The following is a 23,603-nucleotide window of genomic DNA, read 5'->3' on the forward strand; positions in this document are numbered from 1 at the left end:
CTTATAGACAAAGAATTCAACACCTAGACTAAGTAAATATCTGTACAACTTTTTGTTGAAGATTGACCAATAAAATAAATTAAAATTAAATTAAATTAAATTAAATTTTACTTTTCGCTCACTCATTTGATTTTTCGCTCACTCTCTCAATTATACTACTCACTCATTCAATCCATTACTCACTCAATCACTCAATTATTCACTCACGCAATCAAATATTCACTCACTAACCCAATAATTAGCTAACTCACTCAATTATTTGCTCACTCACCCAATTATTCGCTCACTCACTCAATTATCCACTTACTCAATTACTCGCTCATTAACCAAATTATTTGCTCACTTACTCAATTATTCACTCACTTAATTATTCGCTCACTCACTCAATTGTTCACTCACTTAATTTTTCGCTCACTCACTTTATTATTCGCTCCCTCACTCAATTATTCACTCAATCAATTATTCGCTTACTCACTCAATTATTCAACTATTAAATTATTCGCTTACTCACTCAATTATGTATTCACTCAATTAATTATTCCAGTTGTGTTGTTGCCTCGGCAGCGTTGTCTATTATTGTCTGACCTTCATCAGCTAGTAAGGATTTCAGTCAGCCAGTCAGTCAGTCAGTCAGTCAGTCACTCACTCACTCACTCACTCACACACTCACTCCCTCACACACTCACTCACTCACACACTCACTCACTCACTCACTCATACACTCATTCACACACTCACTCACTCACTCACACACTCATTCACACACTCACTCACTCACTCACACACTCACTCATTTACTCGTTCATTAAAAATTGTAAAAAGTTAATCAAAAATAGTGTGAAAAACTCATCAGTCACTTATTCGCTCACAAATAAAAAATTTCGAATCAAAAATAGTGAAAAATTCATCAAAGATTGCGTAAAACCTTATCAGAAACTCACTGATTCACTCTCCCATTAACCCATTACATAAACAAAACCTCACTCACTCACTTGCCAATAAAAAATTCCGAAAAAATAAAAAATTCACTGACTCAATCGCTCACTAATTAAAAGTTGCGAAAAACTAATTAGAAACTCTCACTCATTCTCTTACTGAACAAATACTCCCTCACTCTCTAACTAAACAAAAACTATAAAAAAGCTGATAAAAAAATGTAAACAACTAATCAAAAATTCCCGAAAACTAGTGAAAAACTCACACACTCACTCACTCACTCACTCACTCACTCACTCACTTACTACTTACTTATTTACGAATCAGAAACTGCGAAAAACTTATAAAAAATTGCGAAAAACTAATCACAAAATGCCAAAAACTAATTCAAACATCACTCACTCTTTCACTTGCCGAAAATTGCACAAGACTAATCAAAACTTGAAGAAATATAATCAAAAAATGCGAAGTACTCATTCACTCACACTCTCACTAATCAAAAATGGTAAAAAACTGATAATAATTTGTTGAAAACTAAGAGAAGATTCCAGAAAACTAATCAAAAACTTACTCACTCACTCACTCACTCACTCGCTCATTTACTTACTCACTCACTGACTTACTCACTTACTAATCAAAAATTGCGGAAAAACTCAAGAAGAATTGCGAAAAACTAATCAAAACCTCACTTACTCATTCACTTGTCAAAAATTGCGTAAAACTTATCAGGCACTCTTTGACTTATCAAAAACTACGATAAACTTTTCAAAAACTTTTTCACTTATCGAAAATCAGACAAAACTAATCAAAACTTGAGGGAATCTGAACAAAAATTGCGAAGAAGTCACTCACTAACCAAAAATGGCCAAAAACTGTTAAAAATTGAGAAAAACTAATCAAAGATTCCAGAAAACTAATTAAAAACTCACAAACTCACTCGCTTACCTACCTACTAATCAGCCATCAGCCAAAAACTAATCAAAACCTCACTCGCATATCACATATTGCACGAAACTAAACAAAATTTGAAAAAAAAATCTAATAAAAAATTGTGGAAAACTTATCAAAAGAACTCACTCATTCACTCACTCTCTCACTCAGTTATCAAAACTTGCGATACACGAAACAAATTGCTTTTGGGCTTTTGCCACTGAACTTTTTTTTCTGAATTCCCATCTTTTCCTCCCGAATAAAATTTTCAAAAAATATTGTGACGAATTTTTGGAACATAATCTAGGCTTGATTTGAGGTTCCGCATTACCTCACACTTTTGTATCATTTGGAATTAGAATGGAAACTAAAAACCCACAAATTTGTTCTGAAGTATTTAATTTTTTACCTTTGGTTTTTCATAAAATTTTTCTTTTGAAAACAAAGTACTTGTTCTGCTTAACAGTGTGTGCAGTAGGGAAAGCGATAAATAAGCGAACTGGAAATATGATATAGATTTGGAAAAATATACCGCATCCCGTCGGTCGCATCCCTTACTGCACACGCTGTCTGCTTAATGAACTTGAATGTTAACGGGTAAAAGGCGTTGTTAAAAATAGAAATTTAGTTCGAAAAATAAGGTACTTGTTGAAAACTAACCAAGAACTGAAGGGGAATATTTTTGATCTGACGAAAATAACGATAACTTTTCGTTGAAAGTTTAAACATTTTTCAAGTGTCGCCCTTGGAGGAAATCAAAATTTATCAACCAAAGTTTCTTCAACAACTAGTAGCTTGGGACTTTTTTTTCTAAGGCCAACCTGTTCGTAAAATACAAGACAGCGTACGGTTCAGTAGTGCGCAATAATGGTAAAACCTGGTTTTTTAACACAGACTTGGACAATAAAAAACTAATCAACATCAAGAGACCTCGGAAAGCAAGCAACATAATCTTCTCATTTATTTTTCATAATTAGATCAGCTTCAGATTGTCATTTTTCATGTATTTTCTTCTTGCCATGAATTTTTGAGTTCCAGGAATAAACTAACTTTGCTTAGCTTTGTTTTGGAAGTAAATAATTTTTATATTCCATGATTTTAATTTGGGTTTTCTAAGCGTATTAACATTTTAACCTATTTCATAACAAAACCATAATTAGAAGCCTATTATATGACTCAAAAAGATAGATACAACAATCCTGGAGGTGCAACAAAGGTTGGACTTGGAATTTCTAAAAATACAAAAAACTTTGGGAAACTAACTGTAAATCGTTTGAATGTCGCAGAAGAAAACTTTCGATAAATCGAAAATTTAGGTTTTATATTATAATTTTTTGTTTGTACCAATTCTGATGAATTTGAACTCAAATTTAATTTTTTCTCGACAAAAAAAATTCATACACTTGAGATGAATTTTCTGGAAATGAAAGTTTCTTAAATGTTGAGCATTTAAATTCAGTGAAGTGTAGATAGGGAAAAAATCGATTGGCGAAAATATTCATTGAACGATCAAATTTTACAAAATAATCCTCAAAAATTGTATGTCCTTCCAAGCTTCACTCCTGACTATTATCCACCTTAAGATAATGAAACGAAGTTCAATCCACACACGTAAACGTCACTGCTCGGAATATATGCGTCTGCTCGAGGTCCCTCTCCCCCTCGTTCCCGATCTTGTATTCCAAGCTAGTCAGCCTAACAGTAACTATTGCAGGCACTTCGAGAACGTTAGACGAATTTTCCCCCCAAACCCCTCGCATCCGTCTTTATCTCACTTTCTCACCGTTTAGATACGCGCAAAGTAGCAGAAAATGCGAATATTCCCGGATTGATAATTAGGTTTCTCGACACTGTGAAGACAAGCTGCTCTCCTCGCTTGATGCTATAATTGCTGGGCCGTGCGCTGGAAGCTGGTTTAAAGGAATACAACTGTTCTCTATTCATTCGCAGCGTAGTATGTACAAAGAATCGAGAGCGCGACACTTGAACTTGAAAAAATGCGGGATTTATTGTCAATTACTCTGAACAGAGTACCACTCAAAATCAGTTTAATTCCAGCAGAGCTGAGGACGCTCACACCTTCAAGATCTGTCAGTTCTTAAAAAGGGGTTCAAACAAATGGTTTTCGTCTCCAATTTTCACTTCCATTATTATTTATTTGTTTGTTTACCAACGAGTGGTGCTACACCTCCCCCCTTTCTTAGTAAAGCGACTCTATTTTTTCGCCTGTTGTTGATTACTCATTTTCCTCCTCAGGATCAGCTGAGGGGGTCTGCACTTCCGGTTGCTGTTTGAAAAAATGGAGGAAGGGAAGCGCGATCTCGTTTTCCAGCCCACTCGAGCATTAATAAATGAAAACTGTTTGCACGACGGGCTCCTCTTTTGCGTATCGTTTTAATTACTACCATCGGTAGAAAAAACGGCAACTTTCTTCGGGGATGCCGGCGAACCGGAAATCTTTTGCTGCGAAGCAGCCGAGAGAAACGTGTGTTTGATTTATTTTTCCGAGTGTGATTTAAGAAATAATGAAAATTGCACCTAGCGCTTTTTCGCGCTGCCAAGCAAGAAAGGGGTTGAAATGAGTGCGACGCTAAATTGAATGTGATTTCGGTGAAAATTTATGGGAACGCTAAGAAAAATATGTTAAAAGAGTGATTCACGGCATCCCATTTGCTTGAACGAGTTTTGAATCGTAGTTTTTCTCTTTTGTGCAAAAAGCCGGTCTCATGCCAACCGGCGATAAACAGTTCATAACTAAACTATGATTCAGCTTTTATTAACACACAACAATAAAGTTCCCCCGCCAGGCTTTCCACTACGTGCTTCGGACACACAACAACTATCAACCCACGGGGCCCATTATGTTGGTAATTACGACCCATTTGACGGTGAAATCGGTGATAATGGTGAATCGTTAATAATTCCATAAATTGATACTATAGAAATGCAATTCCGAACTGTGTGTTGTGCAGAATTTTACGGGTTTAACGGGTACCCGTCACGTGAGCAGCATCGAACCTAAGGTTCCCACAGAAGAAGAATTTTACCCAGACTTGTTTGTGTTGTGATCATAACTATTTAAATGTTCTATGGGATTAATATTATTCACAAATCAAATGCTTACAAATTATATATATTCTAAATTATTGAACTGCAAAGTAGATCCCAGTTGAGAAGCGGCTGGATGTTGATTCAGCTGGAGCGCATTCCAATGTGCCAAAAACGGTTTGTTTACCATCACCAATCTCTGCTATCTCGTTTCATTGACGTCAACTAAGACGATAAATAAAGCATAATCAAAGGGATATTTATAGAACAATCAATCTCCTGGTAGGCATCAGTTGCAATTTCGATTTTATTTTGTTCATCAGAAAGATCGCATTGACTACAATGAAGTACTGGAACTACCAGATACTAGTGATGATGGTGGTCTCCATCATCGGACAGGCATATTCTGAATCAGTTTTCAGCAGAACGATGAGTTCTGTTAAATGTGGTTATATTGAACGTTTATTAACAAAAATTTACTTAGAAGGACCTAACACTTCCACCGGCACGGGTAGGAGTTCCAGAAGTTATTTCTCCAGCGGATCTTGAAAAGGATGTACATGTGAAAAGAATTAACACCATCTTAGCCGCAACTGGTAATTACCCGGAGTAAGTTATCATTTCTCATCTTTTTTTTCTTCCCGAGAAAATGTCAAGTGTACTTAAGCGAACTGTATTTTAGAAGTTCAAATGTTGTCAACGGTACCAAGCAAATGGTCGAAGGGGTGATGTACGTTTATACAGCGTCTATCCTTGTGTTTCCTAGATTCTATAATGCCCCAGCGGTTTTTCGAGTATGTACATTATCGGCCTGGGAGCGACCGTGGCTGGTGAAAACTGATTCCAAAAATACGTATATCTACAAAAATACATGTCGTCCAAAAAAAAATTTAAAATAAAAATTGAAAATTCGGACGGAGGTTTTTGTTTTTCTATGCCAATATTGGGTTCGAAGAGTTACATAAGAAAATTTTTATTATCATCGAAATTTCACAAATGCTATTACATCATAGAGTCAGTTGGACTTGATTCAGCTGGAGCACATTCCAAGTGGACAAAAAATAACCAGGTATTTGGTTGCACCAATCTCTGCTGTCACATTTCATAAGACGACAAACAAAACAAAAACTGAGAGCTATTTAAAGCGTAATTTTTACCTGGCAGACATCAGTTGCATTCCCGGCTTCACCGTTTACTTCAGAAAAATAAAAATAAGCACAATGAAGTACTGGATGCATCAACTACTAGTAATACTAGTAGTTTGCGCCATCGGGCAAGTAAGTGTAGTAATCCAGTGCGCTTTTACAATACTCAACAAAATTCACTTACAGTCCCCGCAGGCTCAGTCGGTGGTTGTGGGAGGTGGACGAGCAATTTCCAAAGCGGATCTCGCGAAGGCAGAACATGTAAACAGAGTGAACAGTATCCTTGCCGCATTCGGAGGTTGCACTGCGAAGTAAGTCTCTCATCTGTCTTTTTTTTCAACAAATTGTCTAGTGTACTAAAACAGCTGCTCCTCAGAAATCTAACGCTTATAAGCGGTACCGTGAAGGTAGTTGAAGGACTTAGCCTTACCTATTCCGTGGCCTTCGTGGTGAATGGAACTTTTTTTTTTTTCCTCATCTATAGTTTATTTGACACGGCACAAATACAATTCAATGTTTAACGGCGCCAATTATATCTGGTAGCTTACTTTCTAAAGTATCTTAATAACTAAAAGCAAATTTTTTATCCTCGCTGCCGACTACGAGCTGAAACTAAATCTAACTTAAAGCTAGAATGTTTTGCATTAAAAGCACTGATTTGTTGTTTGATGGTTTTCCATCGCCATAGGTAAGCAGCATATTGAAAATGTTCCGCTGCTGGGCCAAGATATTACGGACTGGCATATTGGGTTGTCTCCCTCGGGGCCTGAGAGTATCGTGCGGGTCTAGTTGCTGTTTCCGGATCCGGGGTCTTAACGTGTTCTTGTCGTTTGGTTGGATGTAGGCGGAAGGGGATAGGACTAAACTGGGGCGTGGATGGATTTCAGGAAAACGTATATAAGGGACATGTAGGATAGGTCACGGCTCGCCAAGACATCACGAACAGGAACAGCCGGCTGCCTACCTTCGGCCTGCAGGGAAGCTATTAATCTAGACCTGGCGTCACGGTGTACAGGGCATGACCAAACAACGTGCTCTATGTCGTGATAACCTTCACCACAGGCACAGATACCACTCTCCCCGAGCCCAACACGACGGAGATGCGCGTCAAATCTATAGTGATTGGACATAAGCCGGGACATCACGCAAATGAAATCCCGACCTACATCCAACCCCTTGAACCACGGGTTCGTCGATACCTTGGGGATTATGGAATGTAACCACCTTCCCAGTTCCCCCTTGGTCCAAGAATTTTGCCAACTGATGATCGTATTCTGACGTACAAATGCGAAAAATTCATTAAAGGCAATTGGTCTTTCATAAATATCACCGTTTGTTGCGCCCACCTTAGCCAAAAAGTCCGCTTCCTCATTACCCGGTATCGAGCAGTGAGAAGGGACCCACGCTAAGGTAATCTGAGTAGATTTTTCGGATAAAGCACTCAGATGTTCCCGTATTTTCCCCAGGAAATACGGAGAGTGCTTAACATCTTTCATCGATCGGAGAGCCTCAATGGAACTGAGACTGTCCGTAAAGATGAAATAATGGTCCGTGGGCATTTTTTCGATAATCCCTAGGGTGTACTGAATTGCAGCTAATTCTGCGACGTAAACAGAAGCAGGATTATCGAGCTTATGGGAGACGGTTAAATTTTTATTGAAGATACCGAAGCCAGTGGACCCATCAAGAAGTGATCCGTCAGTGTAGTACATATTGTCGCAGTTGATGTTTCGATATTTATTGGAAAAAATTTTGGGGATCTGCTGCACGCGTAAATGATCCGGGACTCCACGAGTTTCTTCTATCATGGATGTATCGAAAAACACAGTAGAATCAGAAGTATTTGATAAGTCGACACGATTTGGAATATTCGAAGAAGGGTTAATATTTTGGGACATGTGATTGAAATACAATGTCATAAAACGGGTTTGAGAATTAAGTTCGATTAACCTTTCAAAATTTTCAATCACGGGACGGTTCAAGACCTCACATTTGATAAGAATACGAGAAGACAGGCTCCAGAAGCGGTTTTTCAATGGTAGTACTCCAGCTAAGATCTCCAAACTCATCGTATGGGTCGATTGCATGCAACCCAAGGCGATACGCAAACAACGATATTGTATTCGCTCCAGTTTGATCAGTTGTGTGTTTGCTGCGGAGCGGAAGCAGAAACACCCGTACTCAATGACAGACAATATCGTTGTTTGGTAAAGCCTTATAAGGTCTCCTGGGTGGGCTCCCCACCATTGTCCGGTTATTGTTCGAAGAAAATTCACTCTTTGTTGACATTTTTTCATCAGATACCTCACGTGACAACCCCAGGTGCCTTTAGAGTCGAACCAGACACCAAGATATTTGTGTACCAAAACCTGAGAAATCGTTTTACCCATTAATTGTGTTTGAAGCTGAGCAGGTTCATGCTTCCTAGAAAAAACTACTATCTCAGTCTTCTCCGGAGAGAATTCGATACCTAGCTGTAAAGCCCAAGCAGACAAATTGTCCAAGGTATCTTGCAATGGTCCTTTCAAATCGGCAGCCCTGTAACAGAGATTACACTGTCGACTGTAAGTTGTCTTATCGTGAATGAGTTTGCCAGACATTCGTCGATGTCATTTACATAAAAGTTGTAAAGAAGGGGGCTTAAACATGAGCCCTGGGGAAGACCCATGTAGCTAATGCGAAAAGTTGCCAAATCGCCATGCGTAAAATGCATGTGCTTTTCGGACAACAAATTGTGCAAAAAATTGTTCAAAATTGGAGAAAATCCTTGTCGGTGAAGTTTACCCGAAAGAATGTCAATAGAAACGGAATTAAAAGCCCCCTTAATGTCCAAGAACGCAGACGCCATTTGTTCTTTGCGAGCAAACGCCAGCTGAATATCTGTTGAAAGCAACGCAAGACAATCATTCGTCCCTTTGGCACGGCGGAAGCCAAATTGAGTATCTGATAGTAGACCATTTGATTCGACCCAATGGTCTAAACGACGGAGTATCATTTTTTCCATCAATTTCCGGATACAGGATAGCATTGCAATCGGCCTATAAGAGTTGTGATCAGAAGCTGGTTTCCCTGGTTTTTGGATGGCGATCACCTTCACTTGCCTCCAATCCTGCGGTACAATATTTTGCTCCAGGAACTTATTGAACAAGTTCAACAAGCGCCTCTTGGCATTGCCGGGTAGATTCTTCAACAAGTTGAATTTGATTCTATCTAACCCAGGCGCGTTATTGTTACAGGACAGGAGGGCAACTGAAAATTCTGCCATCGTAAAAGGTGATTCTATCGCGTCGTGACCCGGAGACGTATCGCGAACAAAGTTTTGCGCAGGAACAGAGTCCGGACATACTTTCCTGGCAAAATCAAATATCCACCGACTTGAAGACTCCTCGCTTTCGATGACCGTTACGCGATTCCGCATTCTTCGGGCTGTGTTCCAAAGAGTGCTCATCGATGTCTCCCTCGACGTCTCGTCACGAACCGACGCCAATATCCGCGTTTCTTTGCTTTAGCCAGGCTTTTAAGCTTGGTATTAAGCTCCGAATACCGTATATAGTCGTCGGGTATACCTCCCTTCTGGAAGGCCAAAAACGCGTCGGATCTTTACGTGTAGATAACGCAGCACTCTTGGTCCCACCACGGAGTGGGAGGCCGTTCTTTGATCGTTACGCCGGGATATTTCTTCGTTTGGGCTTGCAACGCGGCGTCGAGAATCAAGCCCGCGAGGAGGTTGTATTCTTCAAGTGGTGGATGATGTTGAATCGACTCGACCGCTTTTGAAATCATTTCCTCGTATAACTTCCAATCGACATTCCTCGTGAGGTCATACGGAATGTCAATTGGTCGCATGCGAGTTGACCCGTTTGTAATTGAAACAAGAATAGGCAAATGGTCGCTATCGTGAGGATCGAGGATTACCTTCCATGTGCAATCCAACCGTAGCGACGTCGAACATAAGGATAGATCCAAAGCGCTTGGGCGCGCTGGAGGTTTCGGGATACGTGTCATTTCACCGTTGTTTAAAATAGTCATGTCGAAGTCATCGCAAAGGTTATAGATTAAAGAGGAGCGGTTATCATTGTATGGGGAACCCCAAGCCACGCCATGAGAGTTGAAGTCTCCCAAAATCAAACGTGGCGAGGGAAGAAGTTCTATTAAATCAAAGAGCAGCCGTTGCCCAACCTGTGCTCTGGGAGGAATATATATTGAGGCAATACAAAGCTCTTTACCTTGTATTGTCATTTGACATGCGACAACTTCGATGCCTGGAATCGAGGGGAGGTTAATACGATAGAAAGAATAGCACTTTTTAATCCCTAAAAGTACTCCTCCATATGGGGTGTCTCGATCAAGGCGAATAATATTAAAATCATGGAAGTTGAGATCAATATTTGAAGTAAGCCAAGTTTCACAAAGGGAAAATGCATCGCATTTGTTTTTATTTATCAAAACTTTAAACGAATCAATTTTTGGTAAAATACTTCTACAATTCCACTGTAAGACAGAGATAGAATCCTTCATATACGCAGTTGAATTAGGCATCGAAGGATACAATCGCTGCAAGGAGGGGCCATTGGGCAGTCAACTGCTTCAAAAATGATCTAACTGTTGGGAGGAATGCTGTAAGAAAAATTTTAATTGGATCGGGTACATTGAAATTTTCAAAAATCCAGTCCACAATGTCAGAAAATTTCACTAATCCAGAGTTTGTTTCATCAACTGGATGTGCAAAAGGAACAACTGGGGTTTTAGATGTTCCTGGCAGTGCTGGGAACTCCTTCTGGGACTTTAAATTTGCAAGCCCAGGAGGAGTTTGCTTCGGTTTTTCCGCAGCACTGCTTGGTTTGTTCGTACTTTTCATTACACTTTGGGAAATCTTAGGACCTTTACGGGGAAGTTTAGGAGAAGAAACATTTTTCCTCTTTCTAGACTCCCCAGGATTGGCATAAGATGTTCCCGCTGATGAATCGTCAGAATCGGTTTCATCAGAGGGCAACAGATCAAAGGGGTTCGATGTTATGGTAGAAGTGGTCACGGTCTTCTTCAGCATCTCAGCGTAAGAACGCTTTGAACGCTCCTTAAGTGACCGCTTAATTTTATCTCTGCGCTGCATGTACACCGGGCATTTGGAGAGCTCATGCTGGTTTTCCCCACAGTGAATACATTTTTCAGCATTAACACTGCAAGAATCTTCCTCATGAGTCTCCCCACACTTGCTACATCGTGCCTTATTGCAGCAGTAGGCGGCTGTGTGGCCTAACTGTTTGCAATTGGTGCAATTCATAACACGGGGTACATACAATCGCACAGGCAGACGAACCCGGTCGATCGAGACGTGGCTAGGGAGGGCAGATCCGGCAAACGTAACGCGAAACGAGTCTGACGGAGTGTAAACTTTTTTACCGCCGACGAGAGACATGGACCGCAATTGCTTACAATCCAAAATCTTCGCCTGTGTTTCGGTATTTTTGAAGCAACCGGTTGCGCTTTTTAGGATACACTCGACAGACAGACTCGAATCGGTTATGACACCGTCGATCTCCACGTCTCGTGCGGGTATGTAGACGCGATACTCGCGTGTGAAGAGCTCAGAGCAAGCGATAGCATTGGCCTGTGCCAGATCACTGACCACGACACGGAGCTTGTTAGGTCGGACCTTGGAAATTTCGGTCACGGCCTTGTACCCCTTCGTCAGGTCTTTAGCAATTTGCAGTATGTTTAAACGCTTTGAATTCACTCCTGCCTTTGGACGAAAATAAACAGTATAGCTGCCCTGTTGAGATCCGTCCGGGTAAAGCCTGGGGCGAGGGGGGACTGGAGAATGAACAGGGGAGGGGGTAACAGAAGGGTCAGGGTCAGGGGGGTTCGGGGATGGTGGCACGGGAGGCGAGGGATCTATATCCATCGCGCTAAATGTAGTGCACTAGCGCACTAGCGCCAACAAGAACACGTACCTATTTACTTCTTCCTTCCAGCAGTGGTTGTCCGATCGTTCGAAGCTGCACCCAAAGCAGCCAGCAGCACCAGTACAGCAGCACCAATACAGCCACCAGCAGTGAGCCGGGTGTGAGATCACTCAGCACAGCGACACGGACTCGACTGTCAACTGATGGGCTTGGATTAAAAAGATCTATTCACGGTGCACAGATCAAAACTGCAGCTGGTATTTTGCACCAATACAGCCAAAGTTGTGAGCCGGGTACAGAACGTATCGACACAACTCACAATCTAGTTGGCCTTTAGCGCGAATAATACACTCTTTTGTTTGGCTATTCGTACACACGGACCGGATTGTAATAGAACGACCACTTTGCACGTCCGTTTCTGTCGAGTGTTCGACGCGGAATGTGAATGGAACTTCTCGAGGGTGTGAATTATCGGCATGGGAGCGACCATGGCTGGAGAAAAGTGATCCGGCAAATGCGCATATCTATACCACTAAATGCAACTGATCGGTGGAATTGATTGCTTCTGCCGTTTTCCGCTTAACTGCTGTTGTAATGGAAAAACCTTGCTTAATAAATCATTGATATTTATATATATATATATATATATATATATATATATATATATATATATATATATATATATATATATATATATATATATATATATATATATATATATATATATATATATATATATATATATATATATATATATATATATATATATATATATGCAAAATTATTGAAGCTTTGGAAAAAAATACGAAAAATTGTCATCAGAGTACAACCAGAGCCTTTGATATTCGAAGAAATTTTAAATATTAGGGTTCCCCATTGGGATGCCAATTCGTTTAGCAGAAGTTTCAAAAGTTTCGTCTTATCGAAAAAAGTCGTCATGCAAAATGTGCTCAATCGTCAAGGATGTAAAGCGGACAAAATCTAACTTTTTTGACCGATAAAAAAATGCACAAACATTGTTAAAATCGATTTATTTTAAACCAAAAGTCTAAGATTATGGATGACGCTTGTCTACACAGTACCAAAAAATGAAATTTACAACTAAAAGCACATAACGATTTTCTAGCACATTAAGTGAAAAACATATACAATTTCACAACGTTCATAATGCACAATACAGAGTCGTTTTAAGCTATGTAAATTTGTACGTTGACGTTACGATTTTAGAGGTTCTTATCTCGGAAAGTTTCTGGCTCCCAGAGAGTTGAATTTAAAAAAAATAGAGAAACTACATCAAAGCTCGACGAGCCATGCACAGTGCTTTTCAAAGGATCGCAAGTTGACTGTTAAAACACGAATGCGAACGCCTTCCGCAGTCAACTTGACTGCTCGATAGAGTCAAGCGATCACCCAAAGAAAAAACAGTCAAAGTAAAGTTGATCGTTTAGATGAAGAAAAAAAAAAGTTGATCGTTTTTTCAGTTTCTAGGTGGCGGTCATTCGCTATGGCAGCGCTCGTTTATTACGTTCACTCTTCGATTATGTGTACGTGCAAGACACGAAGTGAATGAGGGCGGTTGGTATCATTTATTTGTCGTTTTCGTTTTCGCGGTGTAGCTACCCTTTTTCCTTGCTATACTTTGCAGCTTCAAGTAAAACATTTTCAGTGTCATTGCATTGGCATGCGTAATAATGGGATAGCTGTCAATTCGTTTTGTGTTGGTCATTATCGCATTCGTCATTTTGTCTCGTTTCCATTTATATGTCCATCTCGCAAATGTGCTGAGAAAAAATTTATCTGACACTTTACGACGTGGAACGAAAACCAAAACAAACCAGTTTTGACACATACGTGTGAATGTGTTGGTAACTTCCTACAGTACCAAGTACAGATGACAGTTCTACAGGTATGCTACATTTTTTTCTATCCACGCACACAAACAAATCTCGTTATGAAAAATTTCGCGTTTTGTATGGAATTCGGAACATTTTTAAAATTTCTCGTTTTATGTTGTTTTATATTTGATTTTTTTGGTTGGAGAGTGAATCTCCAGTAGGGTGACCCAAAAAAAATCGATGTTAAAAAAGTCAAGGTGCTCAGCCCTAAATTGAAAGATAATGTTATTTATAACATTTTTGTAGAACATTTCGACTTTCTAAAAAATCGTTTTCAGGTTGCCAAAACGTGATTTATGAAAAAATGACTTTTTTAAGCTACAAACTCACTCTTTTGTACTTATTTCAATTCAGTTCGATTTCTAAATTTTTCCATATATTTTATTATTTTTGTGGGATTGTTTTAGAATATTTCACATGGTTTGTTTCAGTATCACATTCAATTATTTGACTTACAGAGCCCATTTAACATCACAAAAAAGTGAATTTTTCTTAAAATTTTCAGATAAAACCCTTCAAAACACATATAAAAAAAATTTTTGATCAAGAACTGAAATTTTCATTGCAAAGCGGGATTTACGACGAAAATTCACATGAAAAAAGATACTTGATATCTTATCGGAGAACTGAGATATTGGCATTTTTCTATGTGATGGAAAACTATGCATTTTAACAAATATGCTTAATAACTGTTTTATTTTGTGAGACAAGAAATAACAATGTTCAGAAAACAAATGCAATCTTGGATTAAAAAGTCGAAAAACGAAAAAAGTTAGAACGAAAATTGTGATTTTTAGTGCCTTCTAATAGAAAACTCAATGTTGCTCGTAATATGTAAGAGATAGAAACATGATGTCTTCGGTAAAGTTTCTTGTTTTAAGATAAACTAAAACTTTGTCGAAGACACCTTGTGTCTATCTTATTCTGATTAAAAAGTAAATTTTTTATCTCACTCATTGGTAGATTGATCACCCATCTTTCTACCTTAAAAGATGCATTTTTGAATATGCTGAAACTTTTCCGAACATACCTTATGGCTATAATTATCATTTGAATCACTATTTAGGAAATTATACGCACAAACGGCAAAAGAAAACACTGTGCAATGGAGATATTGAGCGTTAGTGGCATTTTTGAGAAAACGCATAGTTTTCCATCACATGTGAAAACGCCAATATCTCAGCCCCCTGATAAGATATCAAGGATCTTTTTTCATAAAAATTTTCGTCTTGAAGCCCGCTTTGCAATAAAAATTTCAGTTCTTGATCAAAATTTTTTTATATGTGTTTTGAAGGGTTTTATCTGAAAATTTTAAGAAAAATCCACTTTTTTGTGATGTTCAATGGGCTCTGTAAGTCAAATAATTGAATGTGATGCTGAACCAAACCATACAAAATATTCTAAAACAATCCTACAAAAATAAAAAAATATATGGAAAAACTTAGGAATCGAACAAACTCGAAAAAGTGCATAAGAGTGGTTTTGTAGCTTGAAAAAGTCACTTTTTCATAAATCACGTTTGGGCAACCTGAAAACCATTTTTTAGAAAGTCGAAATGTTCTACAAAAATGCTATAAATAACATTATCTCTCAATTTAGGGCTGAGCACCTTGACTTTTTCAACATCGATTTTTTTTTGGGGCAGCCTAATCTCCAGTTGAAACACACTAGAAATTGATATTAATTTAGAATTAGTGTGAAGAATTACGACAATATGGCAAAATAAAATATATAAAAATGCTATATTTCTAAAAGTTGGAGCATAATCTTAGTCATTGTCATAGTTCATGACTTTTGTTACTGCATGAAACATAAGCGACTCTATTTAGAAGCGCTATTAGAGTACAAGAAAAAAACGTAAAGTGCATAAAGGTTACCGGCAAAATGATGAAAAACAACATATTTTACCTAAACCCCAGCATTTTTATGTATTTCTCACAAATAAAACATGTTTCAACATCATTTCTATAACTTTTCAGAAAAGTATGTTTTATAAGTTTAGTTTAAAATGCATAATTATTTCAAATTCTATACAAAATTGGAAAAAGTTCATAACGCTCACTAATACTAATGCATCGTCGTGAATAGCATACCTTGTAGAACTGTCATTTATACTTGGCCTACAGTACACTCTGCTTTTTTCGGGTGTCATTAGTGACAGAAAAAGTGTAGGGAGAGACAGAAAAAGGGTGGCACGAAAAATCAAATAAAACATTTTCGGTGTCAAAAGTGTCGTTTGAGTGTAGCTACACCGCGGAAACGAAAACGACACAATGCATAAATCGGTACTTAGGGTAGAGCGGGAAAAGTTGGTCATTTTTGGTAAAAATGTTCCATTACTTTATACCGGTAATACAGTCATACCTCGATATAAGGCAACTTTATCTTATTTTCGCTACGTTATATCGAGTTACGTTATATCGAAGCAAAAATTTTTTTTTAAATACATACAAGAATGTTAATGATTACTCAAAGATGCGCGGAAACCTATTTTCCATCACCTATCAGTAATTTTTAACCATTCTTGAGCCCATTTAGGACAATTTTTCAACAAGCAAAAAAAAGTTTTTGAATTAATGCAAGACTGTTGATGGTTACTAAAAAATGCGCGGAAACCTATTTCCCATCACTTATCAGTAATTTGAAACCTTTCTTATGCTTTTCTTTAGAGAAAATTTCAACAAACAAAACAAAATAGTTGATGCAAGAGTGTGAATTGTTACTGAAGGATGCGTGGAAACCTAATCCCATCACCCATTTGTATTTTAAAACCTTTCCTATGCCCATTTGGGACAACTTTCGCATTGGTTTCATTGGTTTCAAAACTTACTACATATTTTCGAAGCAATTTATACCCCAAAAACAGTTGCTATATCATTTATTTTCAATTTCAATACATCTCAAATAATTACGTTATATCGAGGTAAAAGTTACGTTATATCGAGTTACGTTAAATCGAGGTTGCCTTCTACCGAGGTATGGCTGTATTATGCGAAAATATGAACTACATTAAACAGCTCGCAATTTTACGGATAAACTAAAATTTTTTTTTACGAGGAGACACGTAGCGCGGAAAAAATCCGCGTGAAAAACGCGTAAGTTCCAAAATGCGGGTAAAAAATGGCGTTAATTGTAAGACCTACGTTAAACTTCACGTGCATTCCGAAGTCTGAGTAAATAAACTGGTGATTTCCAAAATTCGCGTAAAAAACGAAAAATTTCTGAAAACCGCGTAAATTCCGAAATCCGAGTAAAAAACCGCGTGGATTAATACCGAAATTCGAGTAAAAAAACCGTGAAAACTCTGAAATCGTAAATTGGGGTAAAAACGTGTAAATTCCGAAAACCGCGTTAAAAACGCGTAAATTCTGAAATTTGCATAAAAAACCGCGTAAGTTCTGAAATCTGCGTAAATTCCGTAATACGCGTTAAAAGGCTTCAGTGTATTTTATCTTTTTTGAGCGGTTGACAGATTGGCCAATAAGCCCCTTAGGTAGGGTAGAAGTTGATCAGCGAGTGGGGTAAAGTGACAACTTTTATTTCGAAAGGACAATTCAGTTTTCCTCCACCGATGCATTAACGGCAGTCTGTAGCATTTAGGCGGAAGTCAAATCGTTTTCAGTTTTTCGCTTAGACGTTCGCAAAAGCTACTCATTATTGGATGAAAAAGTGTTACTCTCCATTGCTTGACGAAAAGTTCACTAAGGTCGCCTTTTTTACAGTTTTTTACGCAGGTTTTTTTATGTGGTCATTTTCACGCGGATTCCGGAATTTACGCGTTTTTTCACGTAGATTCAGGAATTTACGCGATTTTTTTTACGCGGTTTCCTTTTACGCGGAACGTATCCCCCGCGTAAAAAGCGACTTTGGTGTATACGTTGAAATTACATCGATGGTTTGAATGGACACTTGATCAAAGAAAACACGTGTTAAATTGAAAACTCGAACCGAATTCCGCAATTCTAAAGTTTTCATGGTTTTCTGATTGTTACAGATCAGCTGAACGAGAGTAATTTTCTGAGCAAAACGTGGTTTTTGAGAAATTTGTATCGTTGTCCTTCGTATTTTTAATTGAGTTCTTGCTCAAACCTGTTCAAAATCTGTTAATGAGCGAATTGTCATTTGAAAACGGGTGTTTATTATTCTTTATTTAAAAACCGACGGACAACGATAAACATTTTTTTAAATCACAATATGCACTACTGCACTTTGTTTTGTCATTTAGTTTCTTTGCTTATCTGATTATATCACCCATATAACACATTTTTTTTATATAAATGATATGTGAAAAAAAACACAGTTTTCTCGATGCGTTGGTTTGATGTAATCCTCATTGACCAACTAACCCCGTAATCAACTAGCCCTGTTCTACCCTATCTTCTTCCCCGTCGATGTTGTGAGAAAAACTATCTTACTCATAAAGCCATTACCACGTGGCTTGAATGATGACTATATTGAATATCACTCACAAACTCTGCTGCTAAGCGATATTCGACGCAGATGATTGAAGTAAGCGTTGGTTAATTCATTACGAATGAGGTCCCGGTTAGTAAAAATTGGCACTGTAGGTGCAACAGCATACCACCAGCACATGAGCCTCAAACGTAAGAATGCTTTAAACTGATTGACTGTTTTTTTCGGTCGATCATGAACGCAAACGAAAAATGGTACGTGATTGCCGACAGAAGATTGTGCGGCGGACTTGAACGCCGAAGCGGCGGTCCTTTTGCGGAGAGCAACGTACAGGTACAAGTTGAAATTGAGCGAAGGATCGCACAAAAAGGAAAGCTTGTAACTGACCGAGAAAACGTTCAAGCGTCTTTATAGAAAAGGATTTTCAAAAGCCCTGCTCAAGATAAGCTGTTAGTCTTCCAAGCACAAATATAACCCTTCAATCTGACTTGTTTGCTCTAACACCTAGGACACTCAGATTTCAATGATATTTATTTTGAGTTTCATAGTCTGGAGATGACGTTTAGAAAACTGATTGGATTTTCTAGAATGAAATCAAGTATAGGTAAATTGAGTTTCAAATTCTGAAACATTTCGATCAATCAATATTGTCGAAATAATAAAAATACAGCATGGGCGTATTGTTTCATTATTCACTTATTCGGCAAACCCTTGAGAAAATTTTCTTACTCTCTCCTTATAAACTTAAAAGTCACAGTTCAAACGTAGCGGAACATATTCCGATAGTTGAGAGAAAATTTTTACGGAAGTACAATTATCGCTAACCTGAGTATTTGTCCCCAGAACTCAATTTAAACTATACTGCTAACTAGTTGCTAGTTTCAAAACTAGGAAATCTCCAGCAAAAATTCAAAATAATCCTAGATAACTACTTCGCCAGATAAACCACTTGCTCTAAATACTTCCTCCCTTCGATGGGCACCAGAGTTAATAAAGCCGTGCCACTCTACGATAATCACCACACTGATAACCTTGAAAGCTGTCTTCATTAACGACCCCACTTCCGGCGAAGCATTTGTTTATCTCTTTAGACTAATGACCACCAACGCAACGTAACAATTCTGTACTGTGTTATCAGCCGCAATCTCCAACCGACTCCGTAGAAGAACGTTCCTAATTTTCATTCAAAGGCCTGCTTCCTGCTTGCTTCCTTGTTGCCGATAGTCAAGAAAAATGAAAAATGACCGCTCATTTTCTACCGCACCACCCCCTAATTCATTAGCATAATTCTGTCGTCAAATTTTAATGCGTCCCCATCAATTCCGGTCCGGTCGGGGCCCATATCACAAATCTAGAAACGGCCGCTACTCAAATTGAACCATCAATTTTTTGCCTGGTTTGAAAAAATCCCCAACGTTATCAGATTTCCACTTCCGTCGGCATTTTGGTCGGCCGGACAAAAGCGTGGGAACCAAAATTACGTGGGATTCGTGAACGACGCCAGCGTGAAAGGACACAGGTTCCTGTTTGCCCAAAACATGCCAGCGCACTGATATGTGCGCCTTCGTGGCTGACGTCGTCCTCGTCCTCGTGGTCGTCAACATCGTCGTTTCCCGGGGGGTGTCGCCTTTGGATGAACACTTTCACCGAAACGAACGATCGACTTTGGGGAGCGTCTGCGCACTCCGATCCGGTGGCTCCCGTTGAGTTTGGCGTCGTTGTTCTTCAAGTGGAGAGTCCTGTTGTCCCGCTCTTTCCCCTCTGGATGAAAGCCACGATGCACGGTGCAGAAGCGAAGAAAAAAATCACTGCCACTGCTGCACTGCGAATGACAAGATATTAACGCCTTTTTCTACGCGCTTTGGATCGAATCGGATTGAGGGTTGGAAGAGGGATGGGGGGAGTGGATTGAAGCCGAAGTTCATCCACTTCGGCGCTGCTCCGGAACCGTATGTGTCGTGTGGTCACAGGACAAGAAGCGCACGGGGGGTGAGACTCTTCCGCTTGGTTTGACGCGTTCGGGGTTTTGGGGCGCAAACTTGAACCACGCGCTCTCTCTCGGGCTCGCAAGCTGTGTGCGGGCCCAGTTTAGTTGCAAACTTTGCCAACGTCACCGCCGAGGCAAAATCGCGCTCACCGCACCAGGTATAGAATTCCGGAACTGCGCCAGCAGGCTTCGGTACCGATTCGCAAGCGTGTGCGGACTTTTTTTCGTTCATAATTTTTCACCGTGCGACGCCCGCCGGGGCAGCAGCAAGGGCGCGCAGATAGACAGGTAGTGATAGCCCAGGATTCGGGATACATCCAGACCCCAGAGCCTGGTCTGGATGGTGTGTGGATCGCGCGGGGGTTCGAAAGGAGGAACAGAACATCAACAACAATAAAGGAAAACTAGTGCAACAATAAGACGGCCTTAAAATCGGGGGATTCGGCTGTGTTCTTCCAGAAGAAAGAAAGTGCCGCGCTGCTGGTGTGCGGGAGGAGATTTTCCAGCCCGCGTCGGAGACGGTGCAGGACCATGCGGAAGAGGGTGAGTGGTTTTTCATTCTTTGCGCTTCGCAGGACAGGCGGGGGAAGGGACAGATAGCCTTTGGAGTTGTTTGTCTCGGAGTAAATTCGAGTGGCGGGAAGGGGCAGAAACGGGTATCAACAGTCAGTGTCAACCTTTTGGCTGGTAGGTGGAAGCAGCGGGAAGGAGGTCGAATTTTCCAGTGCAGTGCAAAACTAGTTTGGGGTAGGAGAGAGCAGTGGAATTACAAGAGGATGCAGTGTGTCTGTTTTAATCTTTTGTCATCTCGCAAAAATATAAAACCATAAACGAATAAAATGATAAAGGAATAAACAGGATTGGCCCAGAACTAGGTTCGGCACGGGAATTAACTGGGTTGTAAGCCGAGTTTTGCGAGTTAAACTCGCTTTTGCAACTGTTGTTATTGGGAGTGTGGTAAATATTTTCAAACAAAATAAAAAAAGTCGTGAGTGGTGTTTTGAGGGTGGCATGGCTGATCAAATAGCGATAAACTATGCTGAAGTAAGCTAAGCCAACTCATGGTGATACTGAAGTTACATAAGCATTTTTTAATTTGCGGTTTTCCTCTAACAAGAGAGTAGTAAAATTATGCTAAATAAGCTTAACTTAAAACCCTTAGAAGTATTACAAATTGCAGTAAAAATGAATTAAATAAATTATAAACTATAAACTATAAATTATAAACATAACGAAAACCGTTTTGTATGATAATTCAACTGAACAACCATTTTTTTTTTTTTAATATTTTATGAGTTTTCTAAATCTAATTCTAAATCTTAATTCGCATTTCATATCTTCAAGCAGGCTAAACCTACAGATCCAAATGCCAGGTCAAATTCCAGCTCCAAATTTAAAATTCTGCTTTCTATCATGGAATTATATAGTTTACTTCCCAACTCATTTATTTCAGACTCCAACTAATTGGTCTTAAACTTCAAATAATACTCATTGATCCACACGGAAGAAAACTATTTCAAATTCAACACAAACGGAAGCATTAAAACAATGCTTCATCGACGCTTTAGATTACTGAATGTTAAACTTACCCACAGCACACGCTTTAGCAATTTAGAGCGCGCCCTCTCCCCGCTTCACCCTTCGAGCAGCCGAAGCATCGATTTCTTTTGTTTTAACCCCTCTCGAAATTCGATTATCATCATAATATAGCGCATAATTTCTTTGAAACCTTCTCCGAACCCTCGGTCGGCGCGGCTATCAGCCTGAGCTCTAATGTGGTGTTGGCACGGACTGGAGAAAAAAAACACAACCCTTTTTCGCCAGTTGTACTCCCTGTGCGGCTGAAAAGCGGGTGGAAAAAGGTATCATGCGTGTGCGTGTGTGTACAGCAGAGGAAGAAGAAGGTGACTTTCGACCGTTGGTGAGGGTGGTCAGGAATTGCGTACCCGAGCGAAGGTAAACAAAACGCCTGTTAGAGTTAGACTTAGGGTGAAAAAACGGGGATTGCAGATTCGGCGGCGACCGCGACGCAGTGAGGAAACCTTTTGTTAATTCAATACCGCCTCTGTTCTGACTTCTAATTTTCGGTTCGATGCGGTACTTCTAATAACGAGCGGACGGGTCATCCGTTCCTTTCGAACGTTCGGTCGGAATGTCATTATCCGTTGCTCGAGATGGGAGTTTAGTTTAAATAAGGAAGGATCGATTTTTTGCGCCATCTTTGCAGTACTTATGTCATATTATAAAGAGTTCACACAACTAAATTCGTCTATGGAGATGATAAAAACTACTGTGATTTCAGTAAAACTTTGCAAGTTTGGTAACATCAATAATTTAAACAACTTGGCTTCCTAGTAATCTAGACTTATATTCCAACGAATTTGTTTTTGAAAAAATAACCACAGTAGGTTTTTTTCAATTCATTATCAATTAGAATCCAAGAATGAAATGACGCAATTTGTTTAAATTTTTACAAAACTTGTAAAAAAAATGAGTTCAAAACAAGTTTAGCATCGTAACAACAAGTTTATACACATATAAGTAAAAACTTTGGAATTAGAATTTTTCTGGCAGCTCAATTGGTTGGTTTTCAGGAGCATTTTACCTTCGAATTATTATTTTTTTTTTTTTGATCTTTTATAATTTGTGGAGTCGTTTCCTCGCTCTTCAGATTTCAATTTTTAGGTTTTTACTTGTTTGGTCTTTTGAAATGTATTAACCCGTAAAGACCCGGGACGGAGCTTTTTTTTGAAAATGCTCGTTCTCAGCACTGGAACGGCCGATTTGGAAAAACTTGGACTTTTATTCAAGGGGAATAGTTGCTCTAAGTTTTGGTTAAGGTGCCACCCCTCTGGACCCCTCCCCGTTTTTTGTGAGACGCAAATATGTCTGTGTTTTTTTTTCCAATTTTTCAAACAGATTGAGCAAACACTGGTAATTTTCATATGTATCAATTGCTCCATGTATCAAATCATGTCAGGTGGATGAAATATGGTATGTAAGAGTGAATTTTGGAGTTTCCAAATTATTTCAGTACTAAATCACAAAACTACGTATTTTTATAAAAATCCAAACAACCAAAGCGTTCTTCAAATTTTAAGCTCTACATTTTTGCGGTAAGGTCTCCTGAATCCATACGTGATGAAATATTTATTTTAGCATGCAAAAATTTTGAGAAAAACCAGTTTAAATTCATCAAAGTACGTATTTTCACGGAAACCTGATTTTCTCAGTCTCCGACAGTAGGTTTCAACTTGGCTCTTCAACTTTCAAGTTCTATATTTCTAGAGTAACGTCTTCTGAATCCAAAGATGCTGAAAAATTTATTCTAGCATAAACAGATTTA

At 39.0% G+C, this 23,603-nt stretch overlaps 2 protein-coding genes and 1 long non-coding RNA gene across 4 annotated transcripts in view; all 3 read left to right on the forward strand.

Annotated features, from left to right (window-relative positions):
* The first annotated feature begins 5,222 nt into the window (after positions 1–5,222).
* LOC129719670 (uncharacterized) lies at positions 5,223–5,829 on the forward strand. The gene is made up of 2 exons (XR_008727226.1): positions 5,223–5,523; positions 5,597–5,829. It is a non-coding gene; the product is annotated as an uncharacterized LOC129719670 (long non-coding RNA).
* A 268-nt stretch (positions 5,830–6,097) lies between these two features.
* LOC129718148 (uncharacterized) lies at positions 6,098–12,593 on the forward strand. The gene is made up of 4 exons (XM_055668587.1): positions 6,098–6,191; positions 6,246–6,370; positions 6,436–6,508; positions 12,404–12,593. Exons 1-4 carry the CDS (start codon positions 6,135–6,137, stop codon positions 12,506–12,508), a joined length of 360 nt encoding a protein of 119 aa, XP_055524562.1. The 5' UTR covers positions 6,098–6,134; the 3' UTR covers positions 12,509–12,593.
* Positions 12,594–20,337: 7,744 nt separating this feature from the next.
* The window catches only part of LOC129732466 (uncharacterized), a 55,020-nt gene continuing 51,754 nt past the window's right edge, over positions 20,338–23,603 (forward strand). For both annotated transcript variants that reach the window (XM_055693370.1, XM_055693379.1), the window contains exon 1: positions 20,338–20,800. The gene's annotated coding sequence lies outside the window, so the exon portion shown is untranslated. The remainder of the gene's footprint in view (positions 20,801–23,603) is intronic.

This window comes from Wyeomyia smithii, chromosome 1 (assembly GCF_029784165.1).
Source record: "Wyeomyia smithii strain HCP4-BCI-WySm-NY-G18 chromosome 1, ASM2978416v1, whole genome shotgun sequence".
In the NCBI taxonomy this organism is placed as follows: domain Eukaryota; kingdom Metazoa; phylum Arthropoda; class Insecta; order Diptera; family Culicidae; genus Wyeomyia; species Wyeomyia smithii.